Source organism: Oncorhynchus mykiss, chromosome 2 (genome assembly GCF_013265735.2).
Source record: "Oncorhynchus mykiss isolate Arlee chromosome 2, USDA_OmykA_1.1, whole genome shotgun sequence".
Taxonomy (NCBI): Eukaryota; Metazoa; Chordata; class Actinopteri; order Salmoniformes; family Salmonidae; genus Oncorhynchus; species Oncorhynchus mykiss.
In genome coordinates, this window is record NC_048566.1 from 84,175,922 (window position 1) to 84,198,887 (window position 22,966).

Genomic DNA, 22,966 nt, shown 5'->3' on the forward strand with positions numbered 1-22,966 from the left:
ATCAGATTAGCCTATTGCGTATGCACTTGACTAGGCTATGTATAACAAGCACATTTACAGTCATGTATACGGTTTGTAGCGTAGTTAACTGTGGCCCCAAATTAGAAAACGCTTTATTTTATATCATTAGGTTATGTGGTCCTATGGCTGACTTTATGGAGAACAAACTCTGTTCTAATTGTTTTTGTTTTATGTTTTAGGATTCCAGATGATGGATGCAATGGTATGCGTGACTCAGATCAGATTTGATCTGTTGCAGAAGTTGCTGTGGGGAGAGGATGATGAGAATGTCAAACGAGGTGCATGTAAAGTTAAAGTTGACAGTGGACTTTAGAGTCCAGATTGGAAAGTATTACAAACAAATTATGTTCTTGATGTTATTTCACTGGCACCACAGACCTATACAGCAACATGGCATAAAGGTCTCAGAAGTAGGCTTACAATAAATAGTAGACTAATAACATAATTATTTCTATTTCATGCAATATAATTAATGTTATCCAGTTATATCACACATATTATGTCATGCATTCATCTATCCATTCATCCACAATGTGTTTTAGACTCATGCATTCAAAATATCTATAATAGCCTGCTGAATGTATTATTTTAGTGATGGTTCTATAGCCTATATATTGTTATTTTATTATCAACAGGGGAAGAGTGCGCAAAAAAACTGACGCCCCTTTTCTCTTTAAGAAAATATAAAATGTGCCGCCGGGGTGTGACTGGGGAAAATAGTGCAGAAGTTGAATTTTAACGTTGCTGGTAAATGGCAGATTACTGTGTTAACCTGTAATCGGGTTCAACACTTGCAGAGAGGAAGAGGAAGAGGAAGAGAGAGGCCCAACTCGGTGGAAAATCTGTCTCCCCCCAGCAGGTTGCGTGTTTTCGTTGTTTCGCACAACAAGCAATAGATTGTTGTATGGAGATCAACGCGAGAGTGTCGAATTTGGTCAACAACAAAAAATAATGTATTATTTTCTACGTGAGGTTTATTTGATCGAAAATAAGTTTCGTAATGCTTACATTTTTATGAGTGTACTGATATAAGTAGGACACGTGACATCCCGGTAACTTTGAAAAAACACTTTATATTGTCTTGAGATGGCTATGCATGTTCATATTATGAGGCTAGGAGCGTTGGATTTCTCTCCATTGCGTACAGGCGGTTGACGTCAACAACCCTAATCGAATATATAAAAAAGTACAATAATAAGATGTATCCACCAATCCAAAGAAATGATAGGTGGGAGGAAGCCCACCATACCACTTTGTGGACAACGACTCCCATTATTAGAGCGGAGAGACAGGTATCTTGTCAGTATATCCATGATCTTTGGCTCGAGTTAATTCTGTGCAAATCTAATGTCGTCATACTGTATGATGAGTGTTTGACACAGGCACGACGAATGGCCCACAGAATCATTCAACACAATGTTAAATGCGCAGTTCTAAAACAAGACCCAGAGATACTTTGTTAACTTATTCAAACGAATTGAATGTGAGGTTGGACTGCTTATTCATGCGTAATAGTTCATGACATGTGACATTTGCATTTGTTCCTGTAGATCTTTTGCTAATACTAGTGGTTCAATTGTTAGGTTACTACGCACCTGATATTATTTGTGTTAGACTGTTATTTTTAATATAAGGATGCCAAGCTGGAGAAGTGAATTATAGCTTAATTACAGCTTAATTAATAATTGCAATGAGCCTATATACCCTATTTTTCAATGTTGCTTAAATGTATAACATTAATTAGACGTGTGAGGTCTAACAAATCATTTTGCACAGTAGGCAAGGATTTTTAATAACATTCGTAAAAAATGTATTAGGTTTTTATCTTTATTGGGAAACAGTATAGGCCTAACTACAGTAATTAAGGCTACTCCATCCACATGCATACATAACCTATAGCCCACTGTTATTTTAGATTAAATATATATGTATGCCTAAGGTTTTTCTCACAATATCAATTTACATTAAACATTTTAGATGAATGATTACAAAGTTACACGACACGCAACTGTTATTAAAACGAAACTAATGGGGCCCCAAATAGATGCATTTAAAAAAACATTTTTTTTTACCTTGCTAAGACTACGACCGATTCGATAGTCAATTGACTATACTACACCAAACTCGCTCCGCTGTTCTCATTGCAACTTTTGCAGGGTCTCTACAGTCATGTTATACTCTAGCTCAAGTCAACCTGCAATTTGGCTCAACATTTGAGCTAAAAACAATTCACAATCCGCGGGGTTGTGTTGCAGAAATCTTCCTTTATAATTTTCCCGTGGACTGAGCACGAATTTGGAACCCTGGATGGGATTTTAGACATGTTTTCTCACTAATAAACTGGGCTAGTAATGCAGGAGACAGAGACTCTGTCAGTGGCTCAAGATGGCAGATTTTTATTGAGTTCTGAACAGATATCTTGCTTTATTTTCTGCCATGAATAACAGAAGTCCTTGCACCGATGGCCCCTGTGTACGAAGGTAAGATATGTTTACAGCTGAAGTTTGAGTTCAACCAGTCTTGTATAAAATAATATTCGCGACTTAGGTTGTTTACAAGAGAGAGATAAGAGGTAAAACTGCCATGCACCCTATCGCATCTTTGTATCACAAACTGATACAATGATGCATTTTCTGTTTATTGTTTAGTTTTGCTCCGTATTGGTTTCTTTATGTGTCCGATTGACATAATAGCTCTGGATGCAAATATATAGTGTGAAATCTATGGTCGAATCATTATGTAGGCTACAGTCTGTATCCCTAGCCGTCATAATTAATGTTTCCCATGCGATATCCCACGATTTGAATCAAGTCGGCTACAAATACATTTCAAAATCATCATTTGAAAGTTGTTGCATTTGATTACGAATAATCTTGCTGTTGAAATTAGACCATTACTCCATACAGAGGCGAAAGAAAGGGCGAGAAGGAAGAACATCGCAGTTCAGAAAATAGTCACGCAACTGGAAAGCTAATTTAGCCTCATTTGTCTAAATTTAAAACCTCAATTCTCAATTTGTGGTTAAATGTTTAGTGCTCATGACGTTTATTTTTTGGTGCAAAGATTAATTAAATATTCAATCAAAGCAAAGACATGCTTTGTTGCTGCATTACGTCTGTGACTAATCCCATTGAGAGAATTGTGAAAAATGCTCTGCCCTAATGAAGACAAGAGTAGTTTAAGAGTGCTACAGTATTCTTCTATTCTGTTCTGTTCTTTTACTATGTCTCACATGGTAAAGAGCCTTATTTCTTGGAATAAGGCAGCGTAGATAGAGCCAGGTTATATATAGTCCAATTTTAATTTTGTATATTGTACCTCAATGTTGTGATGACTACCAGGACAAATGCTATTTGGTCATCTAATAATATCCATAATCTTTTCCTATTACAGGCTACTGCACAATACCCATCCATGCTCTTTAGAAGTGCACTGCAGTTTTCTTGACATATATTCTTGTCATTAACCAGAAAAAAGGAAGCATTCATTTATTTTTCTGGACAACTCATGGAAATTGAATGGTGTAATGTGAAAATTGATGTTTTTATAATGGTCATTTGCGTGAGTATTATTTTACTATTAGTCCGTGCTCCCTCTACTGGTAAAACTTGGAACACAACCCTTAGTAACAAACCAGCAACTACATATACAATCACATTTAGTTTGGATTTTTGATTTAGTTTGGATTCATCTTTATTTGTGTGAATGTTATTGTAGGTCTAAGAAGTGCCCAAACAAATTGTGTAGGCCTAGTAATTTGGAAGCATTTCATTCCAATTTAGGCCTATATCCTGATGAATCATATAGCTGAAGCTTTAGTAAGAGGTACAACTGACAGATTATTAAGTAGGAAATTAAAACCAATTGAAGAGTACAGTATTAATATCTATATTTGTGAAACCTAAGCTACATGCATGGACATATCCTTTTAGTCAATCCAGACAGATCGATTACATGCAGACTGGCTAGAGAGCTATGCATGTTCAACTCAACTGCCAAAGAGGCTTGCATTAACATGAACATTAGAGTTTAAATAAGAATCCACTGTGCAAGGTAATTAGTTGAAATGGCGTTCCCTGGCTTGCCTTTCACCACGACAAGAAAGGAGACAAATTAATTGCCTACCTTCTCTGTTATTGCTTGCTATGTGGATCAGCAGCCAGGAGCAGCCATGGAAATGGCCACATCCACTGGTGGAAAACGGTGATAACCAATGACCCCTGTCTCCCTCCCTAATCATTGTGTTTGTATCTTTAAATGCACTGTGCAACCCCCTAGTTTTTTCTCAAGATCAATTTAGTACCATTGATCTGTTCTCCATCTACACAGGCATTATGTGCTGATGTGTGTTTGAATGCTCTGTGAATCTCTGAGAGACGTATGGAGGGAAAGAAGGAAGGAGAGAGGGAGGGAGAGATTTAGGGACCACTGTCTGTCTTCTATGGGGTGAGTACCCTTATTGCTATATGTCAGAGGGCAGAAAAAGTGACAGAGAAAGAGACAGAGAGAATCAGAAAGAGTGAAAGAGACAGAGAGAAAGAGACAGAGAGAAAGAGACAGAGATAAAGAGACAGAGACAGAGAGAAAGAGACAGAGAGAGCGAGAGACAGAGACAGAGAGAGTGAGAGACAGAGAGCGAGAGAGAGAGAGAGACAGAGAAAGAGAGACAGAGAGAGAGACAGAGAAAGAGACAGAGAAAGAGACAGAGAAAGAGAGAGAGACAGAGAAAGAAAGCGAGAGAACGAGAGAGAAAGTGACAGAGAAAGAGAAAGGCTGAGTCTGTCCTCTCAGCTCTCACTCCTCTGCCCTCACACTCAGCTGTTGTTGGGAGCTGGCTGATTGATATCTTCCTCATAGGGCCGTGACCCCAGCTTCCATTCCAAGGTCGCATGGTTTCAACTTTGATTAGAATTGCAGGAAAAACCCAGGAATCTGGGGCCAAGCTACCCCTTGACTAAGTTAGAGCTGAGCTTCCTGGCTATTATGTTGAAATGTAGAGTAGAGAGTTTTGATAGTTTTGCTCACTGTCATCAGCAGATCTGGACATAGTTTGGATAGTGATCATGGCTTTCCCTGTTGTGTCAATACATAAATAGCCTGTTGCAAGAGTTTAGGCCTATCTCATGCTTATACTTTAGCTTGCAGATTTGTCTTTTTTTAATTTGATTAGGATCCCTATTAGCCGACGCCAATGGCGACAGCTAGTCTTTCTTAGGTCCGACACATAATGAAAAAGACATTACAGACAAAATACTATTTTTATCATACAGTACATTATAAAGGTTATTCAAATCTGCAGAACATTTCAAGCATCCCCTTTGCATTATTCAAAGTAGTCTATCTGAAAATAAATAAAAATCTAGTGTTCACTCTTGGTGGTATTAATTTGTGAAAGTGTTTCATAGAATAAGCTAAGCCAGGGAAAGGTGGTACTAGGAACTGTGAGAGCAGGCAGTGACTGTGTGTAAGCCCTGTTGAAGCGGGAGGGATATGTGAGTGCGCTGATGTGTCTGTCTGGTGAAATGGTTCACAGGTGTGCTGCTCTGGCGGTTTGGTTTGGTGAGGAACAGATGGGTGCAGGTTGAGTTCTGACAGACCTGAAATGACAGGTTGGAGGCCAGGCTGAACAGAGCATTTGCAGGCAATACACAGTTAGACTGTAATGTTACTGTGTGTAGCCTATTTCTACAGGCTCTATTCTATTCTGTCAGCACATTTTCTGCAACAACTTTGTTATGTGGACAGAGAGACTAGATCAGAAAGAAGAGCAATTATCTTTAATTGGTTGTAGTATGCATAATGTCTTGATTCCTGAACATTTCAGAACTGACAACATTCAAGGCTGCAAGGCCCATTCACTCTAGGGCAGGTCGATATGGCCAAAATACTGAATCATATCACAGTACTTTTCAAAATGTTGACCGTATGTTACGGTATTTTATGTTTTATAATAATACCATTTCTTTTTTTTCTTTTTTTAAAAGTTTTGAACATATACACACACACACAGACAAGACAAAGCAATATTAATAATATACTCAACTAGAAAAAAATAAAAAATAAAAATAAAAATAAATAAAAAAAATAGCTTTAAAGATACCATACCTTAGACAAGTTAAACACACCAGGCAGAAGGCTACAGAGGTTAAAGGGCAATCTATAGTACAGGGACAGAGCAAACACCTCAATACCATTTCTAAATTGCTTTATGAGTAGAACTTCTTCACGTGCTTCTTCACCTGCATTGCTTGCTGTTTGGGGTTTTAGGCTGGGTTTCTGTACAGCACTTTGAGATATCAGCTGATGTACGAAGGGCTATATAAAATAAATTTGATTGATTTGATTGATTGAGTAGTGTGTGATCCTAGGGTGGCAACACATATATTCTCAATATTTCAATGAGTCTTTCTTCATTCTGATTGAATTGTACTGTTCAATTAAACTTCAACCAAAAATAAATGTCTTTATTGTCATCAATTTCTGCATTTCCTGCACTCATTTGAGATCATTTCCCCACTACCATCTAGGGCTGCCCTACATTGGCAAAACATCTCGGCATTCTTTTTAACCAAATGTTGGAATTGCAATTTGACTTTTAACAATTTAGATCAGAACACTTAGGTGAACTGTTGGAATCATATAAATAGAATGCTTTCTATAATTGTATAGTTACAATATAATAGTGGGCCCTTTGGATATGTTGTTTGAAATGACAACAAATTCAAATGCTAGGGAGGAGTTATTGTGACAGTGTAAGAACCAGTGTTTCTAGGGGACCCTATAATTTTTGCCTACATTAAAGGTTTTCTCTTAGCTATTTCATGTAGCTAGCATATTCATGCGTTGCCTAATCCTCTTTGGTTGAGAGGATACTGTTGCACAAACAACATGCTGATTTAGGCCTACACCACCACTGGTATCAGGCTGTATAGCTAGCTACGTTTGCTCTGACTCAGTATATTTATTAGCTAGCTAGCCAGCTAACTAGCGATTAGCATTAGCGGGTAACACGATTTAGCCACAACTTGCTAAGAAAATACAAACTTGCTGTTTGCAGATGTAAGAAACACAAATTAATAGTGTATTTATAGAACGCTTGTGGATTTATATTAAACGCAAAGTGTAAACAGCATCTTTGTCATCAACATTGTTGCATGTGCTGCATTGACCATATTTTAATTTTGTATTTAAAAAAAAAATGTAACCTTAATTTATGTAGCCATTTTTTAAATTATAAATAAATAAATCAATAAAATTGACCATGCAGACTGAACACAAGTGTCTCTTGGACAAGCAAAAACAAATACACTCCTTGAGTGGCAGGGGTGGGGCTAGGTCTGTGTGGAAAGCAGCATGGAGGGAGAGAGAGCAGAAAGATATCGAATCTATATGAATCAAGTATCAGAATAAATTATAAAAATGGACGTTACACATTTAACAAACCAAACATTAAAATACTGTTATAGAAGGTAAAGTAAAAACCCAAACCAGTCTGTGTATCAATACCAGTATAGAATCAAATACGGTATACTGCCCAGCCCTCTCTAACTCTCAGTCAGATCTTGGGACTGGAGAACACCGTGTCATCTTGAGTTTCTGCTAGCTTGCTCAATGCTTAGTGTTTTGAGAGGGAGTGAGTGTTTGGCTGGGGATCTGCTGCTCAGTGCTTACAGAAGGCATTTCCGTGCAGTGTCATGCATGTGTGAAGGCCTTTTTCCAGCAGGCAGCTTTCTCTGTTGTTGATCTGTGTTTGCTGTCAGCTTGTGTAGAACATCTGCCTGTGGCTCTGACTCTGACAAGCATGTCCTGCGAGGTTCATGCAGCTCTATCTGGATGTTTGTACTTAAGTCCAGAGGGTTTCTGCATGCTATGTCTTCCATCTTAAATGTTCCTGGATAGAGTAAATGGAACAGAATAGGAGCTGTTGTGAAGTTGTATTTGTTAATTGTATAGTAGCAATTGCTAGTTCATAAAGGCCCCTTTTAATTTTGACTTCCCCATGTAGTGAGAGAGTAGAGTCTATAGTCTCTGTCATGGATATGATATGGTATTAATTTGACACAGCAAATTCTTTGCTTTTCCCATGACTCCTGTGCAGTAGGGCAGAATTTTGAGGTGGCAATCTTTCTGTATGTGTGTCTTTTCCCTCAGACCGGATGCCAGCAGCCCTCCTCCATGGCCCCTCCCTTCTCTCCCCACCCCCCACCCCCAAATACCCCTCTGATTGTTTGTGAGATGAGAAGCCATGGTCAGCTCAGATTCTACCCATGTGACACCAATGCAACACCGTCTGATGGGTAGTTTGGCAGTTCTGGGGGGATGTGTTTAGGAGGGTGTGGGGGATACTGTAGCGACAGCTTTTGTGCTCTCGTAATCATTTCTCCCACCCCTCTCTCCTCTATTGTCCCAGCCCAGCCCACCTCCATACCAGCCTGTTTGGCGGTGGTGGACATTATCCATGCCCTTAATCCTATTGTTTTGGATAATATCCTCCCACCCAGTCTATTTGGCATGGCACTCTCTCGAAGAACAACAGACTGGGCCTTTATCACAGACCAGGTCATCTAGGCTTTCAACATGACATGTCACATTACACATTACTGTCCAATATAGTCTCCAACATTATTTATAGACTGCAGTCTACTGTATCTAAATGATTGACATAGCACGGTCGGATACAGTAACTTCAAAGAGGGAACATTCAGCTCATTTTAAAACTGCCCAGTTGCTCACCCTTATTTCTTCCTTTCTATGGAGCTCTTGAAAGTGAAAAATATATTTTTAATCAAGGTTTTCATGTTCTCTGCATTCTTTCCTCCACTTGAGAGACTGAGAGAGAGAGACATAGAGAAACTGAGAGAGAGACTGAGAGAGAAACTGAGAGAAAGACTGAGAGAGAAACTGAGAGAGAGACTGAGAGAGAGAGACATAGAGAAACTGAGAGAGAAACAGAGAGAAACTGAGAGAAAGACTGAGAGAGAAACTGAGAGAGAGACAGAGAGAAACTGAGAGAGAGACTGAGAGAGAAACTGAGAGAGAAACAGAGAGAAACTGAGAGAGAAACTGAGAGAGAAACTGAGAGAGAGACTGAGAGACAGAGAGAAACTGAGAGAGAGACAGAGATAAACTGAGAAACTGAAAGAGAAACAGAGAAACTGAGATAGAAACTGAAAGAGAAACTGAGAGAGAAACTGAGAAACTGAGATAGAAACTGAGAGAGAAACTGAGAGACTGAGAGAGAAACTGAGAGAGACAGAGAAAGAGAGACTAAGAGAGAACCTGAGAGAAACTGAGAGAGAGACTTGAGAGAATCTGAGATGCATTATGCATGTGATGAAGTGAGGAGTGGAAAAGCAGATGGGCAGAGCTGCAGCAAGACTAGAGAGTGGTCTCATGCAGACCCATAATACTCTGGCCTTACCAACACAACAGAGAGAGAGAGGGAGTCCACCGTGTAGAGTGAGACAGTGAGGGAGTGAGAGAGTATGGGCCATCCCCATTTCTGTCACAAGAGAAGTGGAACATCGGCTGGCTGGCTGGCGGAGGGCAGGCGGCCCCTTCACAGATGGCTGCAGGTACAGCGACACGCTTGGCTGATAACCAAAAGACTTCACACGGCCAGACGTGCAGTCTGCCCCACTTCTGCTGGGAGCCAAGGGGAGAGAGAAGGGACAGACACCACTCACAGTACGGAGGACTGGGGAGAGAAGGGACATACAGAGAGAGAGAGAGAGAGATAGAGATAGAGAGAGATAGATACTGAGCCAGGCAAGCAATCAACAGGCATGGAAATGAACATCACACATTTTTCTGTTCAGCTCTGTCTCTTACCTCTCTACCTCCTGTCCTCTATCTTTAATCCTTTCTCTTTTTCTCTCTCTATTTTTTCCATTTCTCTTCTATTAACTTTTTCTGCTCTTTCGTTTCTGCTGGATCACTGACTACCCACCTAGTTGGTGTTGCTCAGTCTATCACTGATGTGTGTGTGGTCAACAATACCCTCAAAGACTCAGATGTTACTGGCTTTGATGGCGAGATGGAGGGTAGAGAGAACACTGATAGCAGATCACTGATTTAACTGGCTTCTCGTGCCTCCAATTGTGCTGACATGTGAAAAGAAAATGCTAAATAAAAGAATGTCCCCCAGGCCATAGTTCAGATATTTTCCCATATCTAATTTAATACCATTATTATCTCTTTAGGGCATTTTAAAACTATAATTGCCTCATGTTTATGTCACTGTCATAGCTGCCCGAAAAAGAAAAGGATGTAACATTAAGGTCATAGAAAAATATGATTATTAGTTATTTTTTCTTTTACTTTTCACACCTTATTCCATTTTTTGGGAACAATTTCTTTGATATTCAGTTGGCTATGATTATTTCATGGCCACATTGTTGGCTACATTGACCTGGCGTTCAGTCTTTAAAACAACAAAGGGAAAGAACCTGTCTGCTCTAAGAACTGACCCTTCATTTCAGAGCGAGAGAGAGAGAAAGGGAGAAATGAAGGAGATCGAGGGGGGTGTGGAGGGGCCCATGGGCCTCCAGGGTGCTCTCAAAGGTCGTGGGGGGTGGCGGTGGGGTGTGCAGAGGGGGTGCATCCGTCTCCTCTAACCTGTCTCCTTTTATTGAGGATCAATGACACACGCACACACACACATACGCACTCCGTGATGGGTCATGGCAGCTGTGTGCTCAAAAGGCTCTGGATTTTTCAGAGAAACAACCTCAGAAAAAGGACAATAACTGACCTTTAGATATACACTACCGTTCAAAAGTTTGTCGTCACTTTGAAATGTCCTTGTTTTTGAAAGAAAAGCACATTTTTTGTCCATTAAAATAACATCAAATTGATCAGAAATACAGTGTAGACATAGTTAATGTTGTAAATAACTATTGTAGCTGGAAACGGCAGATATTTTAAAATAGAATATCTATATAGGTGTATAGAGGCCCATTATCAGTAACCATCACTCCTGTGTTCCAATGGCATGTTGTGTTAGCCAGACCAAGTTTATCATATTAAAAGTCTAATTGATCATTAGAAAACCCTTTTGCAATTATGTTAGCACAGCTGAAAACTGTTTTCCTGATTAAAGAAGCAATAAAACTGGCCTTCTTTGGACTAGTTGAGTATCTGGAGCTTCAGCATTTGTGGGTTCAATTACAGGCTCAAAATGGCCAGAAACAAATAACTTTCTTCTGAAACTCGTCAGTCTATTCTTGTTCTGAGAAATGAATGCTTTTCCATGTGAGAAATGTCCAAGAAACTGAAAATCTGGTACTATGCTGTGTACTACTCCCTTCACAGAACAGCGCAAACAATACGCCTTTGCACGCCTATGTATATTCCATAAAAAATCAGCCGTTTCCAGTTACAATAGTCATTTACAACATTAACAATGTCTACACTGTATTTCTGATCAATTTTATGTTATTTTAATGGACAACAAAATGTGCTTTTCTTTCAACAACAAAATATGTCTAAGTGACCCCAAACTTTTGAACGGGAGTGTATGAAAGCCTGTCTTCCATCACAGGTGCTTTAGGACTGTTGTTTTTACCTCAGTAACTTTCTGAAAGAGACAAAGTCAGGGAGTTGAGGCCTCCCTGTTTGCAAAGGAAATCATTTGATACCTCAGCAGCTCTGTCACCAGATATCTTTCTGTGTAATTCACGTCTGTGTGTGTGCGTCTGTGCGACTGCTACTGTGGCGTCTGCTGGATTCTGTGAAGAGAGAGGGATGGTTGTTCCAGAGAGGAAGCTACTCTTCAGAGAACCAGACAGTTACACGGAACCCAAACCGGCTGTGTGTGTGCGCCATCGTGCATAAATGTATTTTGCCCTCCCACACAAAACGCGATCACGACACGCAGGTTAAAATATCAAAACAAACTCTGAACCAATTATATTAATTTGGGGACAGGTCGAAAAGCATTAAACATTTATGGCAATTTAGCTAGCTAGCTTGCACTCGTTGGCGCGCACGAGCAGTGTGGGTGCAATAATTTAATAATATAGATTTCTATGTTTATTTTGCAACACTCGGGCACGCGACGCGAGAGGTGTAGTCAGGGTATAAGTTCCCTGGAACAGGAGCCCAGCTGCTAAATGACTCTGAAGCACCATGGCCCTTTCCTGCTCCTAAGCTCTGGTCCAACACCCTCCTCTGAAATATCACACACACAAGTAATCTGGGGAAGCATGTGTGCCATGACCTGCCCCGCCCCTAAGTTCTATGTGATAGCAGAAACGATGGAGTGAGAAAAGGAAGAAGGGAAGGAAAGGCTAACCACATGTGGGGATGGATGTGCTCTGGTTAACCAAGCCCTCTTCCCAGAAAACGCTTCTGCTTAAAAACTTGCTTGAAAACACTATGCCTGACTTTCTGCTGATTGGTCGCTGGGTGACTCATGGGGACCGACTGGTTCCTCTGTGTTTGGGATTCAGTGTAGGACGAGGCAGTGACGCAGGACCAGGACTATGGGTGTCTGTCACGCACAAGACCTGCAGTGATCTGTGGACACACACAGTAATATTTGGTTAATTCCTGGCTGGGTGTTGAGACCAGGCTGGGCTGTATAGTGTGTCTCTTCTGAGTGGGAGTTGTACTGGAGTACAGGCATAGCTTAGAGCAGAGCTGTTGACCCCTGGGTTCCTCCTTATCCCCTGTTAGAGCACACCCATACCCCATTAAACGCTCCTCCACGGTGGACTGGTTTTGGTTGGTGCTGCTTAATGAACAGGGCAGCACGGCTGGCCCTTAAATGTACACGAGAGCTAACATTAATAATCTGCATGTCAATCTCTCCTGGTTCAAAGTAGAGGAGAGATTGACTTCATCACCACTTGTATTTGTGAGAAGTATTGACATGTTGAATGCACCGAGCTGTCTGTTAAACTACTAGCACACAGCTTAGACACAAAATGCATACCCCACAAGGCATGCCACCAGAGGTCTCTTCACAGTCTCCAAGTCCAGAACAGACTATGGAAGGTGCACAGTACTAAATAGAGCCATGACTAGATGAAACTCTTTCCCACATCAAGTAATTCATGCAAGCAGTAAAATTAGTTTTAAAAACAAGATAAAAATACACCTTATGGAACAACTGGAACTGTGAAGAGACACACACGGGCACAGACACACGCATACACACACACATGATAACATATACACCATACACACACGTACACATGGATTGTGTGTTGTAGATATGTGGTAGTAGAAAAGTGGCCTGAGGGAACATACTTAATCTGTTGTGAAATGTTTTTAATTGTATATAACTGTCTTAATTTTGCATAGTACAAAATGTCTCAGAAACCACAACCCATGTTATTTATGTTTGTTTCAAGTCTCTCTCTCTCTCTCTCTCTCTCTCTCTCTCTCTCATCATCATCATCAGCACAGTGACATGGAGGATTTAACTAGCTTTTTTAATGATCATAATATTTCAAATTAAACAAGTACAATATTATTAAAACACTTTCCCCATGATAATCATGTTAGGTTCATACAGATGTGCCTCCTTGTAAATGCTATTATCATTTAGAGTATTAACTCATTCATTTTTCTGCTCTTAGTACAACCCAATTAATTTACAAAGAACAAAAGCAGATTTAAATGTATTTTCTCTTAAATTGTTTATTGTGTTATTCCCTCAGCTATGTCTTTGTCTTGTATTTTGATTGTTTGGTATGGGTCTATAATTTAATTTAATTGGAAAATGTTAGATTGATCCACAATCTGATTATGGTCTATGAAGGTTAATGGTTTCTTCAGAAAACTTGACATGCTGCAGCGCCATTATTGGTTGATCTTTGGAGTGAATGATGGCTGTGGATATGTTGTGCGTGCGTGTTCTCAGTGTGACCTTCTCCGGGGTTCGTGTCCTCAGTGTCTCTTTCTCCGGGGTTCGTGTCCTCATTGTCTCTTTCTCCGGGGTTCGTGTCCTCATTGTCTCTTTCTCTGGGGTTCGTGTCCTCATTGTCTCTTTCTCCGGGGTCCGTGTTCTCAGTGTGACCTTCTCTGGGGTTTGTGTCCTCAGTGTCTCTTTCTCCGGGGTTCGTGTCCTCATTGTCTCTTTCTCCGGGGTTCGTGGCCTCATTGTCTCTTTCTCCGGGGTTCGTGTCCTCATTGTCTCTTTCTCTGGGGTCCGTGTCCTCATTGTCTCTTTCTCCGGGGTTCGTGTCCTCATTGTCTCTTTCTCCGGGGTCCGTGTTCTCAGTGTGACCTTCCCCTGGGGTTCGTGTCCTCAGAGTCTCTTTCTCCGGGGTTTGTGTCCTCCGTGTCTCTTTCTCCGGGGTTCGTGTCCTCCGTGTCTCTTTCTCCGGGGTTTGTGTTCTCAGTGTGTCTTTCTCCTGGGTTTGTGTCCTCAGTGTGTCTTTCTCCGGGGTCCGTGTCCTCAGTGTCTCTTTCTCCGGGGTCTGTGTCCTCAGTGTGTCTTTCTCCGGGGTTTGTGTCCTCAGTGTGTCTTTCTCCGGGGTTCGTGTCCTCATTGTCTCTTTCTCCGGGGTTTGTGTCCTCAGTGTGTCTTTCTCCGGGGTCCGTGTCCTCAGTGTCTCTTTCTCCGGGTTCGTGTCCTCAGTGTGTCTTTCTCCGGGGTTCGTGTCCTCGGTGTCTCTTTCTCCGGGGTCCGTGTTCTCAGTGTGTCTTTCTCCGGGGTCCGTGTCCTCAGTGTGTCTTTCTCCGGGGTTTGTGTCCTCAGTGTGTCTTTCTCCGGGGTCCGTGTCCTCAGTGTCTCTTTCTCCGGGGTTCGTGTCCTCAGTGTGTCTTTCTCCAGGGTTCGTGTCCTCTGTGTGTCTTTCTCCGGGGTTCGTGTCCTCAGTGTGTCTTTCTCCGGGGTTCATGTCCTCAGTGTGTCTTTCTCCGGGGTTCGTGTCCTCAGTGTGTCTTTCTCCAGGGTTCGTGTCCTCAGTGTGTCTTTCTCCGGGGTTCGTGTCCTCGGTGTGTCTTTCTCTGGGGTTTGTAACCTGGCAGCACTGTAAGAACTGCAAACATGCCACCTCAACATGCACACACAATTAATTACAGCATGTGGTTAGCTTGCCTTGGTGACTGAATGTTTAGGCCAACATATCTATAGAGACACTCAAAACATACATTCTAACATGTCCTTGTGACACTGTTCTCTGCCCATATATTTCCCCCTTCATAACGCTCAATAGGCAGGTGTCCTGCTGCTCATTAGGAGTCAGAGGGAGAGCATGCAGTGGAGAGAGGCCTGTTGGGCTGGCACTGTACATGGGTGATAAGCAGAGAGAAGAAAGGCAGGCTGCTTATCAGGTGTGTGTCCCTGCATGGCCCTGCTGTGTTTTCCTGGCGACCTGGAACAGTAGTCAAAGCAGAGTCCGTCAGAGGATTGGTGGGGTTCAAAGCCTAGTGTAACAGCAATGTTATGCTGTCTCCCTCTGTCTTCTATGTCTCTCCATCTTTCTGTTTCTGTCTCTCACTCTCCCTTGCTCTGTTTCTCTCTTCTTCTGTTTTTCTGTGTATCTCTTCCCCCCCTTTCTCTCTCTTGGTCTCTCTCTGTGGGGAGGAAGTTGGGTGCTGTGCTTTGTACTGCGCTGTGCTTAGTGTGTGTGTGATTAATAAGAAATCCTGCAATCACCATGGCCCACACCCCCCTCTCCTCCCTCCCTCCCTCCCTCCCTCCCTCCCTCCCACTTCCAGGGATGAGAAATAAACAGGCAGAGGTTAAGCTGTGGCACACAATGAAACCATGCCAAAGGTACCTCATAAACCAAACAGTTGGCTTTTTATAGGGCTGAACTTTACATGTGAATAACAAGCTGTAATCTATTATCCAACCACTGCTGAGCGGCTGCCTTGTTGTTAGTTTAGATGCATGATCATGGCGACTACCTATTTGTTATTCATTAAAGAGGATTTCAAAATGTATTGGCTACAAGTGACCTTATGGATTTTAATTGTAATGTGTGACACTGTGTGTGTGTGCATGTGTGCATGGGCACACACATTTGCACATGTATAGTGTGTTGTTATCTCACACAACTCACTCAGCATCTGTAGTTTACCATCGCTGGACACTCTGGGTACACTCGGGGAGTGGCACACCAGGCAAGTGGCATACCAGGCAAGCTGCTGGTTTATAGGCCTCGAAACCTTCTGCATCTGTCAAACAGCATCCTATACAAACCGTATAGGCTATAGGTGGTGTGTGTGTGTGTGTGTGTGTGTGTGTGTGTGTGTGTGTGTGTGTGTGTGTGTGTGTGTGTGTGTGTGTGTGTGTGTGTGTAATGTGTAATGTGTAATGTGTGTGTCAGGGAGAGGCTCTAACTTCACTCCCTGACTGCCTCTCTGATGCATTATTCTATAAATAAGCTGAGATGGGAGCTATAAAGTGGACAGGGTGGTCAATAGTGGTCTGGAGTGGTGTGTTACAGTGGGGGAGAGACAGGCCCCAGCACCTCCACTGAAGACAGTTCCCAGAAGCCAGACACACAAGGCCAGGCTGAATGACATGGCTGGCTTGTTCGCTCCGAACAGTCAATATGTTCCTCCAATGGTGCATTAATTTTTACCTCCAGTCCCCAGCCTTCCAGTGGCCCTCATAGTTTATTATGAGAGGCTGGCTGGCTGGCTCTGTGCTGCATATGACACAGTAGGGTCTCGCTGCCATGGGCCTAAATGGACCTCAATGGACCTTGATGGACAGTCAGGCAGGCAGGCAGAGAAGCGAATGACACTGATGCTGACTGGAATGAGCAGCAGAGAGGTGTGTGTGTGGGGAGGGGGGGGGCACAGCTACGTCTCTCCTCTCCCGCCACTGAATGCCCCAATCAGAGGCAAGGGGAGATAATACTTAGTCTAGACAGAACTGAGGTCAAGTCATAACAAGTGATTTGCCCCCCATCCATGGCGGACAATTCCGGCAGATGCCTGACTGTCCCGGATCAGCAGTGCAAGACAGACCGCCCTGTCCAATGGTCTGTATATACTGCAGCATGTCTTCCTGTCCAGCGTCTAGATTGTACATCCTGCTATCATTCAGGCAGTTGATGGGAAATGCAAAGTGCTGTACATTCTCTCATCGCTTCATGATTATGGACATAGAGTTACAGCTCTTTTTCAGCAGAACTTGGACTTGCCATTGGTTTCTAATACATTCAATAGAGGGTTAGCTATCCCTATGACCAAGGAAGAGGCAACCAGAAGGCCTGTATGTGTATTCCTCCTCTCCTCTAAAGAGTCAACCAGCAGGCCTGTATGTGTATTCCTCCTCTCCTCTAGAGAAGAGTCAACCAGAAGGCCTGTATGTGTATTCCTCCTCTCCTCTAGAGAAGAGTCAACCAGAAGGCCTGTATGTGTATTCCTCCTCTCCTCTAGAGAAGAGTCAACCAGAAGGCCTGTATGTGTATTCCTCCTCTCCTATAGAGAAGAGTCAACCAGAATGCCTGTATGTGTATTCCTCCTCTCCTCTAGAGAAGAGTCAACCAGAAGGCCTGTATGTGTATTCCTCCTCTCCTATAGAGAAGAGTCAACCAGCAGGCTCTTATGTGTATTCTTCCTCTCCTCTAGAGAAGAGTCAACCAGAAGGCCTGTATGTGTATTCCTCCTCTCCTCTAGAGAAGAGTCAACCAGTAGGCCTGTATGTGTATTCCTCCTCTCCTCTAGAGAAGAGTCAACCAGTAGGCCTTAATGTGTATTCCTCCTCTCCTATAGAGAAGAGTCAACCAGCAGGCCTGTATGTGTATTCCTCCTCTCCCCTAGAGAAGAGTCAACCAGAATGCCTGTATGTGTATTCCTCCTCTCCTCTAGAGAAGAGTCAACCAGCAGACCCATATGTGTATTCCTCCTCTCCCCTAGAGAAGGGTCAACCAGAAGGCCTGTATGTGTATTTCTCCTCTCATCTAGAGAAGAGTCAACCCGAAGGCCTGTATGTGTATTCCTCCTCTCCTCTAGAGAAGAGTCAACCAGCAGGCCTGTATGTATATTCCTCCTCTCCTCTAGAGAAGAGTCAACCAGCAGGCCTGTATGTATATTCCTCCTCTCCTCTAGAGAAGAGTCAACCAGAAGGCCTGTATGTGTATTCCTCCTCTCCTATAGAGAAGAGTCAACCAGCAGGCCCGTATGTGTATTCCTCCTCTCCTCTAGAGAAGAGTCAACCAGAAGGCCTGTATGTATATTCCTCCTCTCCTCTAGAGAAGAGTCAACCAGAAGGCCTGTATGTGTATTCCACCTCTCATATATTGCAAGTTAGAGTGTAATGGTCCTGTGTGTAGCTGGTGTAGAGAGTCAGTCGCAGGACAGCAGATATGAGTAATCAACGTACTTTACTCAAAATTACAAAAATACAAAGTAACATAGCGAGCCCACAAAAACGGACCGATGTACAAAGAACAATCACTCAGTGTAACGGCAGATTTCCTCTTCGTCTGAAGAGGAGTAAGGATCGGACCAAGATGCAGCGTGGTAAGTGTTCATAATGTTTTTAATAAAGACAGATGAACACTCGAACAAAAACAATAAACGATAACGTGAAATCTACTAAAACCGAAACAGTACCATGTGCCGACAAACACTCACACGGAAACAAACACCTACAAACCAACAGTGAAACCCAGGCTACCTAGGTATGATTCTCAATCAGAGACAATTATCGACACCTGCCTCTGATTGAGAACCATACTAGGCCGGAACAGAAACCAAACATAGAAAAAAAAACATAGACTGCCCACCCCAACTCACGCCCTGACCATACTAAATAAAGACAAAACAAAGGAAATAAAGGTCAGAATGTGACACTCACAAACAAAACATGTGGAACAGACGGTTAAATAATAAACAAGTAATTGGTTGAGTGAAGCCAGGTGTGAAAGACAAAGACAGAACAAATGGAAAATGAAAAGTGGATCGGCGGTGGCTAGAAGGCCGGTGACGTCGACCTCCGTACACCACCCGAACAAGGAGAGGGACTGACTTTGGCAGAAGTCGTGACATTATATCTCCCTCACTAACTTTAAGCATCAGCTGTCAGAGCAGCTTACCGATCACTGCACCTGTACACAGCCCATCTGTAAATAGCCCACCCAATGACCTCATCCCCATATAGTTATTTAGTTTTGATCTTTTGCACTCCAGTATCTCTACTTGCATATCATCATCTGCACATCACTCCAGTGTTAATGCTAAATTGTAATTGTTTCGCCACAATGGCCTATTTATTGCCTTAACTCCCTAATCTTACTACATTTGCACACACTCTATATAGATCTTTCTATTGTGTTATTGACTGTATGTTTGATTATCCCATGTGTAACTCTGTGTTGTTGTTTTTGTCGCACTGCTTTGCTTTATCTTGGCCAGGTCACAGTTGTAAATGAGAACTTGTTCTCAACTGGGCTACCTGGTTAAATAGAGGTGAAATATATATATATATTAAAATATTGATCTGGTACTAGTTGTCATGCACACCACAATACAGGTGTTAATTAAAACCGGCAAACACACAGGACCTAGTCAGTCAGTAACCAGACCATCCCTCCCACCCATCCACCCTCTCACCCACCCTCTCACCCACCCACCCTCTCACCCGTGGCCTCCCGCGCAGAATAGCCTTGTTCTGCCTAAAAAGCAGATTAACTAGCCTTTGACAGAGGACATAATCCCCCCTAAAGACATTGACCATTTCCACTTCAGCATGCTGCTTCTAAACAGTGAGAAAATCCCTGTGGTTCTCTGCTAAATTGCAGTGCGCTGAACACACCATGCTCTTTAAGGTATATTAAATGGAGGACCAGGCTACTTAAGGCATTCTAACATTTTAAACGTGAAAACAATGGGCCCTTTACAGTTTTGCATTTGGCACTAAGTTCAGAAATGAAAATAAACTTCATAAGTGGAATTAAGAAGTTGTGTAGACTACAATGTTAGTTTAAATATAAAGGTGAACAGTAAACCACAGAGAAAGGGAGATGGTTGTTAAGATTTCAGGGTTCAGATCACAGACAATTTTGAACTTAAGCGGTGATTCAATAATGATTCATTAGTTCTGAGATTCCAATGAAGTACAATTGTGCGTATTGTTACCTAAGCATGTTGTTCAGAGATAACATTCCAGCCATTTGACCCCAACTGTGTGTTCATTGAATTACTTTTCTGTGTTCTGTGTTCACAGGCAAGTCAGTTGTATTAACTGTGTTCCCATAGTTTCCCTAGTGAGTCATGGATACATTAAAGGCCATGGTTACGGTTAGAGTTTTCGCCCATATAAAAATACAAATAAATATTTTTTATTTAATCAGGGAGTCATTTTGCAACATTTGGTTAAAAATCAGGCCTTGTTTTTTTTGCCCATACCGTGCAGCCCTACATGGCAGTGTGGAAATTATCTCAGATTAATGGCAATGCAGGAAATTTGTTTTGGTTGAAGTTGAATTGAACAGTATAAAACAATCAGAATGTAGAAAGACTCATTGAAATCACTTAGCATGTATGTGTTGCCACCCTAGGATCACATAATGTCTAAAAACCTGTTTATCATTATGGGGTATTGTGTGTGTAGATTGATGAGGGAAAACAACTATTTAATACATTTTATAACAAGGCTGTAACAAAAAAAGTCAAGGGATCTGAATACTTTCTGAATGCATGTGTCACGTGAAGAGAGCAAGGGTTGAGGGAATAGGGAATGTTTTTCCTAAACAAATGAGTGATTTCGGTAACAGAACTTTTCAGTCAGAAATGGCTGTAATTATGTTGCAGCTTCAGCAACATGGACAGAGCGATAAACACTGTTCTGTGGTGGTCACTGCAGCAGGGAGGAGAGAGACAACGGGTGCTAGTCACACAGTCACTGTTCTTTTTATTTAACACAGCAAGTCTGAGCCCGGCAAAATCAAATCAATTGCTGTCGGTCTCCCTCTAGTCATTTCTGTGTCTTAATTATTTCATCAAACAGTGTGCTTAAAGGGCCTCCAGGGTGGCGCAGTGGTCTAAAGTGCTAGCTGTGCCACCAGAGACTCTGGGTTTGAGCCCAGGCTCTGTCGCAGCCGGCTGGGAGAACCATGGGGCGACGCAAAATTGGTCAAAAGAACAGATGACTCTTGGTCGACCATTTTTAGTTGGGGACGGCCCTAGTTTGGACACTGACAGCAGAACAGTAACCAACAGGAGTCAATGACCAATAGCTAAAGTCAGATTGAGGAAGATTTTTGATGGCGATGGCGCCGCTTTGGAAAGGGACAGCTTGAGCCAAGTGCCGTAAACCAAAAGCTGCTTGGCCGATGCTGTTATTGTTGGTCATCCATAATCATGGAAATGTAATCCTGGAATTTAACATCACGATCAGAGCAGTAGGCCATTGCTCCTACTGTAGTATCTGATTATCCTCCCATAGTTTTACAGTCAGTCTCACACAGCAGCAGCACCGCTGACGGTGACTAGTGACTATGCCAATGCCAACGTGGCCAAATTATTTTTAGCGTGAAAGTCTCCACCGAAGGAATTGGTGGGTAATCCGAGCAGTGACATCTGGCCCTGGTGGCTTAAGTGATTAGCATAGTGCCTTGCTCCTACTAACCCAGCGGACGGTCTTCATTACTCCCTCATCCACATGTTTTTGACAGCCCAGGGCATAGAGGGGGCCAAGGATGGGCGTGTAGTGGTGTAGGGTAACCCTTACGCAAGAGGAGTAGTGTGGTAAAGCAAAGGCCCCTAGTAATATGCTTTATCAACTAACCTACAGCCTACAGGCATCGGATTCGCGGTGCAGCATTAAGGTTAAGACCAGATGACCATTATGATGACCAGTGTCCCTAGCTATACTACCAAACATCTAGTAGGAGGAAAGGGAGGAGAGGAGAGAGGAAAGGAGATGGAGGAGGGGGATGAAGAGGAGGAGGAGAGAAGGAGAGAGTGGAAGAGGTGGAGGAGAAGGAGGGGGAGAGAAGGAGAGAGTAGAAGAGGTGGAGGAGAAGGATGAGATGGAGGAGAGGGAGGAGGAAGAGGGAGAGAGAGACAAAAAGAGAGGAGGAGATGGCCAGATCATCATTCAGAACTCAGAAGGCTAATAATGACAGAGTGACTAAGTATGTCTCCTCCCTCTGCCCCCTATTCCCAACACACTCCTGAACCATCATGGTTTTAGCAAAGTGGAGGCTTCTTAGGGCAGGATGCCTCATGATAATGGCTGGAAATAGAATGTAAATAGAATGGCATCAAACATGGAAACCATGTGTTTGATGTATTTGATACCATTCCACCTATTCCTCTCCAGTCACTACCACAAGCCCGTCCTCCCCAATTAAGATGCCACCAACCTCCTGTGTTTTAGCCATGTAGGCTAGGGCATGTATAATATGCTGACTGTGTACATGCACGGGTGTGTGTTAGGATTTTGAGTGTGTGTGTTTGTGGATTTAGTCTGGATTTAAAAATGCGATATGCATGTGAGTGAAGATGTACACAGGTGGTAGATCGTAAATTTGTTAGTACACTAATTTGGGGTACATTGGAGACTGTTATATATCAGTACCGAGGCCAGTAAGCCGGCTTGTGCTGTAACAATAATTTCAGTGCTACAAACAGGCCTGTTTGAGAGGGGTATTTTTGGGCTGTTGTTTGCTTGGAGAAGCTTATTCTGAGGCAGGCAGTTCCCATGAGCTCAGTGCCTTGCAGTTTTCCGCTTTTGCTTGTTGTCTTCAGGATCTGATGTTGAGACAAAGTTCAAATGCTCCTCTGTTGTTTCGAAAATAGAAGAGTCTTTTTTTATCTTTCTCTCTCTCTCTTTCAAGCTGATTGTGTACCAACAAATGCAGGGTCTGGGTTGTCATTTTGCTTTTTGCTGAGGAAATTGCTATCATTCCTTGAGAGTCACGCAACTTTCGAAGGGCTCATTTTGGTACACATTTCTGCATTCTCTGAGTTCCCTATGAATAGTATTATTATAGCTCTACATTAGTCCAGATGGGAACTGAAG

At 42.5% G+C, this 22,966-nt stretch overlaps 1 protein-coding gene across 12 annotated transcripts in view; it reads left to right on the forward strand.

The window, feature by feature from the left end:
- The first annotated feature begins 2,150 nt into the window (after positions 1–2,150).
- Positions 2,151–22,966, forward strand: part of LOC110497999 (homeodomain-interacting protein kinase 2) — a 113,061-nt gene continuing 92,245 nt past the window's right edge. For all 12 annotated transcript variants that reach the window (XR_005038553.1, XM_036957209.1, XM_036957232.1 and 9 more), the window contains exon 1: positions 2,151–2,501. Coding sequence is in view for 11 of the 12 variants with exons in the window: in XM_036957209.1 (XP_036813104.1) it covers positions 2,483–2,501 (19 nt within the window). In the remaining variant the exon portion in view is untranslated. The remainder of the gene's footprint in view (positions 2,502–22,966) is intronic.